This window comes from Hyperolius riggenbachi, chromosome 4 (assembly GCF_040937935.1).
Source record: "Hyperolius riggenbachi isolate aHypRig1 chromosome 4, aHypRig1.pri, whole genome shotgun sequence".
Lineage (NCBI taxonomy): Eukaryota > Metazoa > Chordata > Amphibia > Anura > Hyperoliidae > Hyperolius > Hyperolius riggenbachi.
Genome location: NC_090649.1, coordinates 64,671,891 through 64,685,783, shown reverse-complemented (window position 1 = coordinate 64,685,783; position 13,893 = coordinate 64,671,891). Strand labels below are relative to the sequence as shown.

Sequence of the window (13,893 nt, the reverse complement as noted above, 5' to 3'; positions counted from 1 at the left end):
AGCTTGCAGGCAGGCCTGCTGCCACCTCCTCTCCTTCTCCTCCTCCTGCTACATCCTCTTCGCTGTCGTCCTCCTCCTCCACCTTGGCTGAGTGGCAGTGCTACTCTACTAGTTCTGCGATCTCCTCTACAGCTACACACTCTCAGCTCCCCAGGGCCTAAGCTGCATGCCAAGTACAACGGTGTCATGCCATCTTGGACTTGTCTTGCCTCAAAGCCGAGAGTCACACTGGAGCAGCTCTCCTGGCTGCTCTGAACAAACAAATGAATCAGTGGCTGACCCCACACCAACTGGAGATTGGCAATGTGGTGTGTGACAATGGCAGCAATCTCATTTCGGCTTTGAGTTTGGGAAAGTTCACACATATACCCTGCATGGCACATGTGCTGAATCTAATAATTCAAAGATTTGTGTTTAGGTACCCAGGCTTACAGGAGGTCCTGAAGCAGTCCAGGAAGGTGTGTGGGTAGAGATGAGCGTAATGACGTAATTACGATGTCGCGAAATTCCGCGTAGTTAGTGTAATTACGATTTTGGCCGTAAGTACATAATCGTAATGAAGAAGGATTTCTCGAAATTTCGCGTAAGCGTAATTTTCGCGTAATTTTTGCATTACAGTGGGTATTACGAAATTAATGCGTATGGCCATGCTCCCAAGCAGAAAAGTTGACGCATGGATCAATGTTAGGTAGCCGCCGACTTTAAGGGTTAATAGCAAAGCCCCCTTAAATGCTAAGAGCCTCAGATTTGGAGAATATATTAAGGAGATCAGAAGGAATAAGAGGAAACATTTTGTTTTCAAAAAGACCGTTGAGTTTTTCAGAAAATCGATGTTAAAGTTTCAAAGGAAAAATGTATACATTTAAAAACCCGCCGACTTTAACGGTTAATAGCTTTAACGGTTTTTTCAAAAAGACCTTATACTTTTTGAGAAAATCGATTTTTAAGTTTCAAGGGGAAAAATGTCTTTTAAATGCGGAAAATGTCAGTTTTTTTTGCACAGGTAACAATAGTGTATTATTTTCATAGATTCCCCCAAGTGGGAAGAGTTTTACTTACTTCATTCTGAGTGTGGGAAATATAAAAAAAAAACGACGTGGGGTCCCCCCTCCCAGACCTCTTTAACCCCTTGTCCCCCATGCAGGCTGGGATAGCCAGAATGTGCAGCACCGGCCGCGTGGGGCTCCGCACCCTGACTATACCAGCCCGCATGGTCCATGGATTGGGGGGTCTCAGAAGGGGAGGGGCAGCCAAGCTTTCCCCTCCCCCTCCGAGCCCTTGTCCAATCCAAGGACAAGGGGCTCTTCTCCACCTCCGATGGGCGATGGAGGTGGAGGCCGCGATTTCCTGGGGGGGGGGTTCATGGTGGCATCTGGGAGTCCCCTTTAAAAAGGGGTCCCACAGATGCCCACCCCCCCCCCCTCCCAGGAGAAATGAGTATAGAGGTACTTGTACCCCTTACCCATTTCCTTTAAGAGTTAAAAGTAAATAAACACACAAACACTTAGAAAAAGTATTTTAATTGAACAAAAAACATAACCACGAAAAAAGTCCTTTAATATTCTTAATTAACCATTAATACTTACCTGTCCCTTTAAATAAATGATCCCTCGCAATAGCCTCGGAAATGTTCTATCAGTTACAATGTAACAAAGTTATTACAATGTAACAACTTTGTTACATTGTAACTACGCCGCACCCGACGTCACTCGCCGCTCAGCCGCCGCATACACTTACGCGTCCGTGCAGGACGCTAAGTCCCCGCCGGCTTCCGCCGTCCATCCCGTCCACATCTGTCACCCACATGTCACCCACATGTAGGTGACATGTGGGTGACATGTGGGAGAGGCGGGGAGGGCAGCGGGAGCCGGCGGGACTTAGCGTCCTGCACGGACCCGACAGAGCTCTGAGCTATATAGCTCAGAGCTCTCTAAGCATCTTTGAATTTGGGCTCCAAGGAGCCCCATTGGTCCTTAGCAGACCAATGGGGTTCCTTCTGATTTGAAGGAACCCCATTGGTCTGCTAAGGACCAATGGGACTCCTTGGAGCCCAAATTCAAAGATGCTTAGAGAGCTCTGAGCTATATAGCTCAGAGCTCTGTCGGGTCCGTGCAGGACGCTAAGTCCCGCCGGCTCCCGCTGCCCTCCCCGCCTCTCCCACATGTCACCCACATGTCACCCACATGTGGGTGACATGTGGGTGACAGATGTGGGCGGGGTGGACGGCGGGAGCCGGCGGGGACTTAGCGTCCTTCACGGACGCGTAAGTGTATGCGGCGGCTGAGCGGCGAGTGACGTCGGGTGCGGCGTAGTTACAATGTAACAAAGTTGTTACATTGTAATAACTTTGTTACATTGTAACTGATAGAACATTTCCGAGGCTATTGCGAGGGATCATTTATTTAAAGGGTTAATTAAGAATATTAAAGGACTTTTTTCGTGGTTATGTTTTTTGTTCAATTAAAATATGTTTTCTAAGAGTTTGTGTGTTTATTTACTTTTAACTCTTAAAGGAAATGGGTAAGGGGTACAAGTACCTCTATACTCATTTCTCCTGGGAGGGGGGGGGGGGGGGCATCTGTGGGACCCCTTTTTAAAGGGGACTCCCAGATGCCACCATGAACCCCCCCCCAGGAAATCGCGGCCTCCACCTCCGCCGCCCATCGGAGGTGGAGAAGAGCCCCTTGTCCTTGGATTGGACAAGGGCTCGGAGGGGGAGGGGAAAGCTTGGCTGCCCCTCCCCTTCCGAGACCCCCCAATCCATGGACCATGCGGGCTGGTATAATCAGGGTGCGGAGCCCCACGCGGCCGGGGCTCCGCATTCTGGCTATCCCAGCCTGCATGGGGGACAAGGGGTTAAAGAGGTCTGGGAGGGGGGACCCCATGTCGGTTTTTTTTATATTTCCCACACTCAGAATGAAGTAAGTAAAACTCTTCCCACTTGGGGGAATCTATAAAAATAATACACTATTGTTACCTGTGCAAAAAAAACTGACATTTTCCGCATTTAAAAGACATTTTTCCCCTTGAAACTTAAAAATCGATTTTCTCAAAAACTATAAGGTCTTTTTGAAAACAATTTTTTTCCTCTTATTCCCACTGATCCCCTTAATATACCCTGGGAATTTGGTGTTCCTAAACTTTAAGCAGGCTTTGCTATTAACCGTTAAAGTCGGCGGGTTTTTAAATGTATACATTTTTCCTTTGAAACTTTAACATCGATTTTCTGAAAAACTATAAGGTCTTTTTGAAAAAAAAAATTCCTCTTATTCCTTCTGATCTCCCTAATATATTCTCCAAATTTGAGGCTCTTAGCATGTAAGGGGGCTTTGCTATTAACCCTTAAAGTTGGCTGCTTTTTTATATTATACGGGAGCGTTATGGTTTAACGCGAAATTACGGTATGGTTTAATGCGAAATTACGGTATGAACGAAACGCGAAATTACGCGTTGAAAATTACGCTTACAGTATTTTCAATTACGATTTTAATGGCAATTACGCTACCGTAATTTCGCATCGTAATCGCAAATTTCGCATGCGTAGTTATAGTAACGCGAAATTACGAAAATTTCAGCTCAACTCTATGTGTGGGCATTTCAGGCGGTCCTACACGGCCAAGGCACGCTTGGCCAATATTCAGCAGAGAAAAAAATTGCCGGTGAGGCGCATGATTTGTGATAGCCCGACTCGCTGGAATTCAACGCTCCTAATGTTTGACCGCCTGCTACAACAGGAGAAAGCCGTCAACCAGTATCTGTACAACTACAGTGAAAGGTCATGCTCTGGGGAGCTGGGGATGGTATGGCTGAAGTACTGGACACTCGTGCGTAATGCCTGCAGGCTCATGCACCCGTTTGAGGAGGTGACAAACCTGGTGAGACGCAGTGAAGGCGCCATCAGCGACTTGATCCCATATGCTTTCTTGCTGGAGCGTGCCGTGCGTAGAGTGGTGGATCAAGCTGTGGAGGAGCGTGAACAGAAGGAGGCGGAAGAGTGGGAACAATCATCAGCAGAACCATATGTTTCCTCAACACCTGTGGCAGCACAGAGGAGGGGGGAGGAGGAGGAAGAGTCTTGTTGGGAAGAGGAGTCAGATGAGGAAGGTGTTTTTTTTTTTTTTAGGAGGAGGCAGAAGAACAACCGCAGCAGGCGTCGCAGTGGGCTTGTGCTGCTCACCTTTCCCGTGGTATTGTTCGTGGCTGGGAGGAGGAGAACTTACCTGACATCACTGAGGAAGAGCAAGAGGAGACGGATAGTACGTCGGCATCCAACTTTGTGCAAATGGCATCTTTCATGCTGTCCAGCCTGTTAAGGGATCCCCGTATAAAAAAACTCAAGGGAATGAGCTGTTCTGGGTGGCCACGCTACTAGACCCTCGGTATAAGTACAAAGTGGTGGAGATGTTACCAAATCACCAGATTGCAGAAAGGATGCAGCACTTGCACAACAAGCTGGCAACTATGCTTTACAGTGCGTTTAAGGGTGATGTCACAGCACAACGGAATAAAGGTGCCACTGCCAGTAATATTCATCATCCTTCTATGTCCACGCAGGCAAGGACAGGACGCTCTAGCGATCTCATGGTGATGTCGGACATGCGGATATTCTTTAGTCCAATGCCTCGCCTTAGTCGTTCCGGATCCACCCTCCACCAACGCCTCGACCAGCAGGTAGCCGACTACCTGGCCTTAAGTGCGGATGTAGACACTCTGAGCAGCGATGAACCCCTTGACTACTGGGTGCGCAGGCTTGACCTGTGACCAGAGTTGTCACAATTTGCCATCCAACTTCTGTCTTATCCTGCCTCAGGCGTCCTGTCAGAAAGGACCTTCAGTGCAGCTGGAGGCATTGTCAGTGAGAAGAGAAGTCGCCTAGGTCAAAAAAGTGTTTAGTACCTCACCTTTATCATAATGAATGAGGCATGGATCCCGGAGGGCTACTGCCTGCCCGGAGACTATGTCAGTCCCCACACAGCATCTCTGCCTGCCTGCCGGCCGCTGCTGCCTGCCCCAAGACTAAGTCAGTGCCCCCACACAGCATCTCGGCCTGCAGGCCGCTTGACTGCCTTCTCCGCCACCACCAACAGGCTCCAGGACCCCAGGTGGATTCCTGAATTTTTAAGGCCGCTGCTTAAATCCATAATTTTCCCCAGGACTTTTGGCATATATCCCACTCCGCCATGCCCCCCTCCAGGTATTAGACCCCTTGAAACATCTTTTCCATCACTTTTGTGGCCAGAATTAATGTTTGAACTTTGGAAAGTTCTCCTGCCCATTGTAGTCTATTGCGGTTCGCAAACTTCGCAGGTTCTCGAACTTTTGCGGAAGTTCGCGTTCAAGGTTCGCGAACCTAAAATCGGAGGTTCGAGCCATCTCTACTTGTAGTATAATGAATTGATTGTGTAGTACAGCTACGAAAAACATTAGTAGCAAAGATATGAGTCTCATTATTTCCAGTACAGGAAGAGTTAAGAAACTTCATTTGTTATCTATGCAAAAGAGCTTCTCTGAGCTCTTCAACTAATTTAGTTGGCTACAGTGCTATTTTCTGAAGCACTTCTACATCAAAGAAACAGAGAAGGACAACTTCAGATACAATTTTACTGCAGGGAAGTTCAAATGGTCAGTAGCTCTGCCCTGTTGTATAGCTTAAAATGCAGAGTGTAGATTTTAAACTGCACAGATTAGAAAATAATGCAATGTTTTTTTGGTTATGGGGACAAAAAGTATCCTATATGTTATTCCAGGTAATGTACTATGTGAGTGCCAAATTTCATTCAAATCTGCTCAGCCATTGTTACGTGATTGAGTAGCAAACATCCAAACATTCAATTTTTTAATAATAGGGCTGCTCAAATCTGATCCTGGAGATACCCGGATAGTTGCTATCTGGATATCTCCCAGTAAACCTGTGCGGGGTGGGCGGGGGGGTCAAGCTTACCTGTCTGACGTCTTATTCATCCGTCCCTCGGCGCCTCCCACGATGTGGTCCAAGCGGCGGTCACATGATTACAAACACTTCCTTCTTCCGGGTTGAAGGAGGAAGTGTTTGTAATCATGTGACGCGCGTGGAGCGCATCATGGGAGGCGCCGAGGGCCGGACGAAAAAGGCATCAGACAGGTAAGCTTGACCCCCGCCCACCCTGCACAGGTTTACTGGGAGATATCTGGATAGCAACTATCCGGGTATCTCCCGGATCGGAATTGAGCAGCCCTATTTAGTGAGATGAGATGAATTATCCATACTACACATTATATCATACGTTTTTTGTTTGTTTTTTTCCTCAGTGTCAAAAAAATATTTTTGTGAAAATGAATGTGAAAAGAATACTGGCATGTTCCAATATCACTGATGGTCAGTACTCACCTCCATGGGACTGAATTTTTTTCACTAAGCAGCCAGCTTCCTCAATGATCTTTTCTTCTATAGTTCTTTTCCCAACTCCATAATCTCTTAGTGTGGAAAGGGCAAATCTTCTCATCACCTTCCAGTTCCCTCCGTTACAAAAGGTAATACCTGGAAATAATGGCCATATATACCGGTCATTGTAAAATACTGTATTTCTGCTTCCAGGAACACTTCAATAGTTTATATAGGCCGGTTAGGATTCACTAATCGGCACTAAGCCGGTTAATGTGCCTTTTCACTTAGTGGGCACAAACTACAGCGCTAACCTTATCTGAGGTTACTGTGCCTTATCTGAGGTTAGTGTGCCTTATCTGAGGTTAGTGTGCCTTATCTGAGGTTAGTGTGCCTTATCGGAGTTAGTGTGCCTTATCTGAGGTTAGTGTGCCTTATCTGAGGTTAGTGTGCCTTATTTGAGGTTAGTGTGCCTTATTTGAGGTTAGTGTGCCTTATCTGAGGTTAGTGTGCCTTATCTGAGGTTAGTGTTCCTTATCTGAGTTAGTGTGCCTTATCTGAGGTTAGTGTGCCTTATCTGAGGTTAGTGTGCCTTATCTGAGTTAGTGTGCCTTATCTGAGTTAGTGTGCCTTATCTGAGGTTAGTGTGCCTTATCTGAGGTTAGTGTGCCTTATCTGAGGTTAGTGTGCTTTATCTGAGGTTAGTGTGCCTTATCTGAGTTAGTGTGCCTTATCTGAAGTTAGTGTGCCTTATCTGAGTTAGTGTGCCTTATCTGAGTTAGTGTGCCTTATCTGAAGTTAGTGTGCCTTATCTGAGGTTAGTGTGACTTATCTGAGTTAGTGTGCCTTATCTGAGGTTAGTGTGCCTTATCTGAGGTTAGTGTGCTTTATCTGAGGTTAGTGTGCCTTATCTGAGTTAGTGTGCCTTATCTGAGTTAGTGTGCCTTATCTGAGTTAGTGTGCCTTATCTGAAGTTAGTGTGCCTTATCTGAAGTTAGTGTGCCTTATCTGAGTTAGTGTGCCTTATCTGAGTTATAGTGCCTTATCCGAGGTTAGTGTGCCTTATCTGAGTTAGTTTGCCTTATCTGAGTTAGTGTGCCTTATCTAAGGTTAGTGTGCCTTATCTGAGGTTAGTGTGTCTTATCTGAAGTTAGTGTGCCTTATCTGAGGTTAGTGTGCCTTATCTGAGGTTAGTGTGCCTTATCTGAGGTTAGTGTGCCTTATCTGAGTTAGTGTGCCTTATCTGAGTTAGTGTGCCTCATCTGAGTTAGTGTTCCTTATCTGAGGTTAGTGTGCCTTATCTGAGTTAGTGTGCCTTATCTGAGTTAGTGTGCTTTATCTGAGTTAGTGTGCCTTATCTGAACTGAGGCACACTAACCTCAGATAAGGCACACTAGCCTCAGATAAGGCACACTAACTTCAGATAAGGCACACTAACTCAGATAAGGCACACTAACCTCAGATAAGGCACACTAACCTCAGATAAGGCACACTAACTCAGATAAGGCACACTAACCTCAGATAAGGCACACTAACTCAGATAAGGCACACTAACCTCAGATAAGGCACACTAACCTCAGATAAGGCACACTTACAAGGCTTAGCGCCGGTTAGTGAATCAAGCCCATAGTGTTTTGCCAATATTATGACTAAAATATTCTAGTTTTTCATTCTTGGTACTCAAGGGATTTCCTTGAGTAAATAGTTCAGACATTTACAATCTGCCAGTAGGCATAATGCATGAGTGCAGACCATAACATAATTTGCAATGCTGAGAGTTTCATCCATTGCATGTAAAGCATTCTTATGTTACTATTTTTTTATCACATTGCAGGATTTACACTGCTGTGCTGTCTTCCTGTGGGAAAGTCAGATGCTGCTCAATAAGAAAAGTAAGATTGATAGAAGTCCACAGAGGATTACAATTACCACTTGCTATGCTCGAATCGTGGTGAGGGGTATAAAGGAAAAAGTACCTTCAAGGGAAGGTCCGAGCATATTAAAAATAAAAAAATCACTTACCTGGGGCTTCCTCCAGCCCCTGGCAGCTGTCCTGTGCCCTCGCCACAGCTTCGTTGGCTCCTGTCCCCTCCGGTGCAGATGCCATCCTCGCCAGGTTGGCTTCTCCTGCACTCCAGCATGCGGCTCACTGGTCGCGCTGATGTAATCCAGACTGTACCGCGCAGGCGCAGAACTACTGCACCTGTGCAGTATAGTCCGGATTAAGTCAGTGCAAATCTGAGAGCCGCTCGCGCAGGCGCAGTTGATATCCTGCGCCGGAAGGGGACCCCGGGCCACCAGTGGTGAGCGGAGCTGCGGCGAGGGCACAAGATGGCTGGCAGGGGCTGGAGGAAGCCCCAGGTAAGTGGATTTTTTTATATTAACTTGCTTGGATGTGTCCTTTAAATTGTTTATTTTTTCTTTGGCAATTGAACAGGAAAATAAATCACCCATTCACCAGGAAATGCCATTACTGTTATTCCTTGCCTCCCTTGCAAACCCCAAGCCTCTCCGTTGAAGACCAGAGCTTTTTGGTCACCTGTATTGCCCCCAGCTTGACATCCGCCTATCAGTGTACAGTTGCTGAGATGGGGGTGAAGACCAGAAACATACTGGTGGTGGCCACTAGGGAATAGGGATGCTCAATTCACGGATTCGGATGAAATTCAAATAGGTTGTCTTCTTAGATCGGTTCCTCTGCGCCTCCCATGATACGTTCCAAGCGCGTCACGTGACTACAAACACTTCCTCCTTCAACCCGGAAGGAGAAAGTGTTTGTAATCACATGACCGCGAATTGGAACACATGGTGGGAGGTGCCGAGGGGCGGATCAAAGAAGATGCCTGATGGGTAAGATTAAACCCCCCCGCCCACCCACACAGGTGATTTAATTAAGCGGATGATATCCGTGAATTTAGAATCCCTAATTGAGCACCTATACTGGAGGCACGTATGGCTGGCTAACCTCTACTGGAGGCACCTATAGCTGAGTTACCTACACTGAGGGCACCTATGGCTGGCTAATCTATACAGAAAACACCTACGGCTGCCTAACCTATACTAGGACACCAATGGCTAGCTTGCTTATATTTATACTTATAAATGTTATTTGTCTTGGGTTGGTTATTTTTGCACATACAGATTATGCAGAACTATCTGGAATTTTCTAGGGATTCTTGACCACATGTTGGTTATTCATTTATTTATTTATTCGGGGGGGGGGGGGGGGGGGGGGGTTGTCCATATATTTGTACATATTACCTTGACAAAGGGACTGTTCTGGTCCCAAAACACTGGATTTTCTGTCACTTTCATCTTCAATAAAACTTTCCAGTTCTAATTGTCATGTTTAATTTTGTTTTGATTGTTTATCATCAGCATATTGGTGGTACTCATAATGGGTCAATTATTATTATGCCAACCTTCACGCAATTTACACAACGTGTAATTGTGATAATGTTACATACAGCATACTATGTTTGTGAATCGTAATTACTTTACTAATTACGCAATTACGTGTAATTCGCGTTCAGTGCATAGAAATATTTGCATCTATTTGCAGGTGTTCTGCGCATGTGCGGCTATTAGTTAAATATTCAATGCGAAAAATGCACATGTATGCAAAGAAAAGAAAATTGTGTTCATCAGCCAGTATACTGCACACATGCGGCTATTCATAACAAACTCCAGTGAAAAAAATGTAATAAAAAAGTGCTTAATTTGTACAATAATTATGTATAAATGATTTAGTCAGTGTTTGCTCATTGTAAAATCTTTCCTCTCCCTAATTTACATTCTGACATTTATCACATGGTGACATTTTTACTGCTGGCAGGTGATGTCACTGGAAAGAGATGCTGCTTGGATTTTTGGCAGTAGGAAACAGCTGTTATTTCCCATAATGCAACAAGACTCCCACAGTGTGATGTCAGGACCTCAGTGCTGTGAGGCGCTGAAATCAGACTGTGGGAGGGGTTTCACCACAATATCAGCCATACAGAGCCTCCTGATGATCCGTTTGAGCAAATGAATAGATTTCTCATGGTAAATGGGGTATCAGCTACTGATTGGGATGAAGTTCAATTCTTGGTCACGGTTTCTTTTTAATTGCTTCATAAAATGCATGAATAATTACCATTTTCTCTTGTAGTTTTTGAAATCATTGGGAAAAATGGCCTCTCTGAAAACTCCTCGGCGTGATTGATTAGGGCATCTTTCACAGCGTCGTATCCGCACAGGACCACCATCTTCTCCAACGCTAGTTGTATGCCGAGCACTGGACCATACGTCTTAGACAACTGGAAAAGGAAAAACGTAAGAGGATGAACCACCTTCTAACCTCAGGTTTTGATGATAGTATGTCAGGCAAGAAACAAGATGCTTAAAGCGGATACAAGATGAAAAACTAACTAACTAAACTAACAAGTAACTTGTATATATATCTTATCTAAAGTTTAGACAGTTTACACAGCAAATATAGCTGCAAACAGCTTCAATAGTTTACGATTATTTATTCCTGTGATACAATGAGGGCAGCCATGTTCTGTTTCTCACATTACACAAACAAGCTGATAGCGTCTCCAACCCTCAGCCTCCCCTCCACCCCTCTGCCTCTGAAATCTCTGGCTAGTAACCACCTCCTCCTCCTCCTGCCCAGACTGAGCTCCCATAAGCCCTTGCCACAGTGCCAAGGCTCTCTGGAGAAGCTGTGGGCGAGGCTTGTTTAGTTTATAGAGAATTAGAGTATTAAAACAAAAACAAAAAAATATTTGGCTTGAGGAATGCCCTATAAACTATATGAAAAGAACACAATTATGCCATAAGTAAAAGTTTATCTCGGATCGACTTTAACAGCTAGGAGGGTAGTTAGTAGCAATGTTGCTTGCAAATTTTCACCAAAGTCATTTTCGCAATGAAAATTACATTTTCGTTTTGCTTTTTTCCCCACAAAATACACTATTTTTTTTTCGTGTTATCGCTCAAATAGCGAATTAAAAAAAAAAAAAAAACAAGTGCCATATTTTTGACCAAATAGCAACTTTTGATAATAACTGCTGTGTTTCAAATGTGCTTTGCGCAAAAATGCAAACATTTAGAGGAAGTAATTTGTTCTATCCCCATATTAGGCTTTACAAACATTGAAAAATCAAAGCAAAAAAAAACGCTAAACAAAATTTTGGCTTTTTAAGCGAAAATTACAGCGAAAAAATGCTAAATTATGCATTGTTGAAAAGGGAAAATAGTACTAATTTAACAAGAATAGTGCAAATAGAATATTGGCATTTTAGCTCATCATTGATTAGTAGAAGGGGATACAGGCGGAAGGGAAGCAGGAAAAAAGGGCGCATATGGCTAGTGGACAAAAAGGGCGCACCCATACACTGCAATGCAAAACATCAGCTATTGGGCGCCAGAGAGTAAATTTCAGAGCCCTAGAAATAGCATTTGCAGCGATCATGTTAACAAAAGTTTTTGTTTACAGAATAAGGTTTATTACAAATACCATTTACAAATTCATTTTTACTTTCAGTTTAACTTATTTTATCGTTTTCAATTTTCGCTTTCAGGAGTGTAATAAGTACATTTTCGTTTTCATAATAAGTATAATGCTTAAATATCCCTTTCAAACTCCTTGTATTACTAATATATCGCTTTTGGTATTATTAACCTTATTTTCAGAATTATAATGCGTATATCATAGTTTTCAGATTTATTATCTTACTAATATATCGCTTTTAACATTACCGTTATTTTAAGATTTATAATGTGTACGTGATTGTAAGGCTATTTATTCTTTTTTTTTCAACACTGATTTTTATTAAAGATAATAAATGAGCATAGAACAAGATTATGAGATACTGAACAGGTCTAGAGTTTCTTTAGGAAGTATAGTAAGAAGAGCTGTTGGAAGAGGGGACTGTGTCGCCTTGTGGGTCTTTAACAGGATCTTCAGTCTGCAGTCCCAGACTCTTACAGTAAACTAAGCAGAAGAAGTTTTTGATTGTCTAGGAGAAACATTGCGAGAAACTAGAAAGTTGGGTTGTAGAAGTTTTGAGTAGTGGAGAAATATGAAGTAAGGGGGGCGAAAGGATAGGAGAAAGTTGGGAGTGTATTTGGGTGGAAGAGGAGTGGAAGAAGAAAGAGAGAAAGAAGGGTAGGGATAAGAGCACCAGGAATTGTCATGAGTCGCAGTGGTTACGGACCTCTCATAAGTTTTTTTAGGTGAGGGTAAATAGGGAGAGAGACGAAGGGCTTGTTCAGGTTGTGATGTATAATGGGATGTCTAGAGATGCGGGTGGAGTCTTGGGGGGGCTTAGGGGGGATGCTACGAGTTCGTAAGCCCTGGATTATTGGGGTATTGGATTCAGGGAGGTCTATAGTCTGGAATAATTTGCGTCCATGGGTCCCATATTTTATGAAATTTGTCTTCTGTGTCCCTTAGCGATGCAGTCATTTGTTCCATAGATTTAGTCCATGAGATTTTTATCTTAACATCTAGAATGCTCGGTGGGGCGATATTTTTCCAGGATGTAGCTATAGATAGTCTGGTGGCAGTGAGTATGTGGGTAATGAGGCGCATAGTATGTCTGCTTAGGTCCGGTATAGGTTTGCCTAGTAGCATTAAGAGGGGGTCTAAGGGGACTTGGACACCAACTACGTTTAGAATTAGGGATTGTACATGTTGCCATAGTGGGATTATCAGAGGGCAGGACCAAAAAATGTGCTCTAGGGTACCTTTCTCTCCACAACCCCTCCAGCATAGATCAGAGGTGCCTGGGTATATTTTTGACAACATCTCAGGAGTCAGGTACCATCGGAATAAAATTTTATAGATATTTTCTTTGATGTGGGTGCACATTGAGGAGTGTTTGGCATTCTCCCAGATATCTTCCCAATCTTGAGTGGAGATGGTTGTGGAGAGAGAGCCCTCCCATTTTGACATGTAAGGGTGGGGAGGGATCAGGGAGCCTGATTTGTCATGTAGAATCAGGTAGATTTGTGAAATTAGGCCTTTCTGATGTCCTCTGCGTTCACATAGTCTTTCAAAGGGGGTATATGTCGAGATGGATGTAGAGTTGTGGGCATATTTATGTAGGAAGTGGCTAATCTGGCTAAATTCTAGGAGTGTTTGAGGGGTAAAAGTTATCTTTTCCTCCAAGGTTGACCTGGATAGTAGTTTTTTAGAAAGTGGGTCTGTTCAGTTGTGGAGGTTGAAGTAACCTAATGAGAACCACCTGTTCATGAAGTTCTTTGAGATTCCGGGAGGAAAAGAGGGGTTACCTAATATTGGGTAAAGTGGTGAGGGATTGGATCGTAGGTGCGCCATGTGGACGGAGGTTTTCCATATGTGTAGAGTAAAGGTAATTGTGGGGAGGAGGTTAATATGAGGTATTTTAGGGGGAGGTGTTGCCCATATAAAAGAAGCTAGAGATAAGGGTAGTACATCAGTAGCCTCCAGTAGAGCCCATTTGGAGAAAACCCGGAAACTCGTCCACTCTGTTAGTTGTCTTAGGTGTGAGGCTAGATTGTAG

General features: G+C 44.1%; 1 protein-coding gene across 1 annotated transcript in view; it reads right to left on the bottom strand.

The window, feature by feature from the left end:
- LOC137570372 (cytochrome P450 2K4-like) overlaps positions 1-13,893 on the bottom strand; it is a 90,521-nt gene that overhangs the window by 55,593 nt on the left and 21,035 nt on the right. Inside the window, exons 2-3 of the mRNA XM_068279035.1 lie at positions 10,497-10,659; positions 6,368-6,517 (exon numbers count right to left, since the gene is read on the bottom strand). Of these exons, the coding sequence (XP_068135136.1) occupies positions 6,368-6,517; positions 10,497-10,659 (313 nt within the window). The remainder of the gene's footprint in view (positions 1-6,367; positions 6,518-10,496; positions 10,660-13,893) is intronic.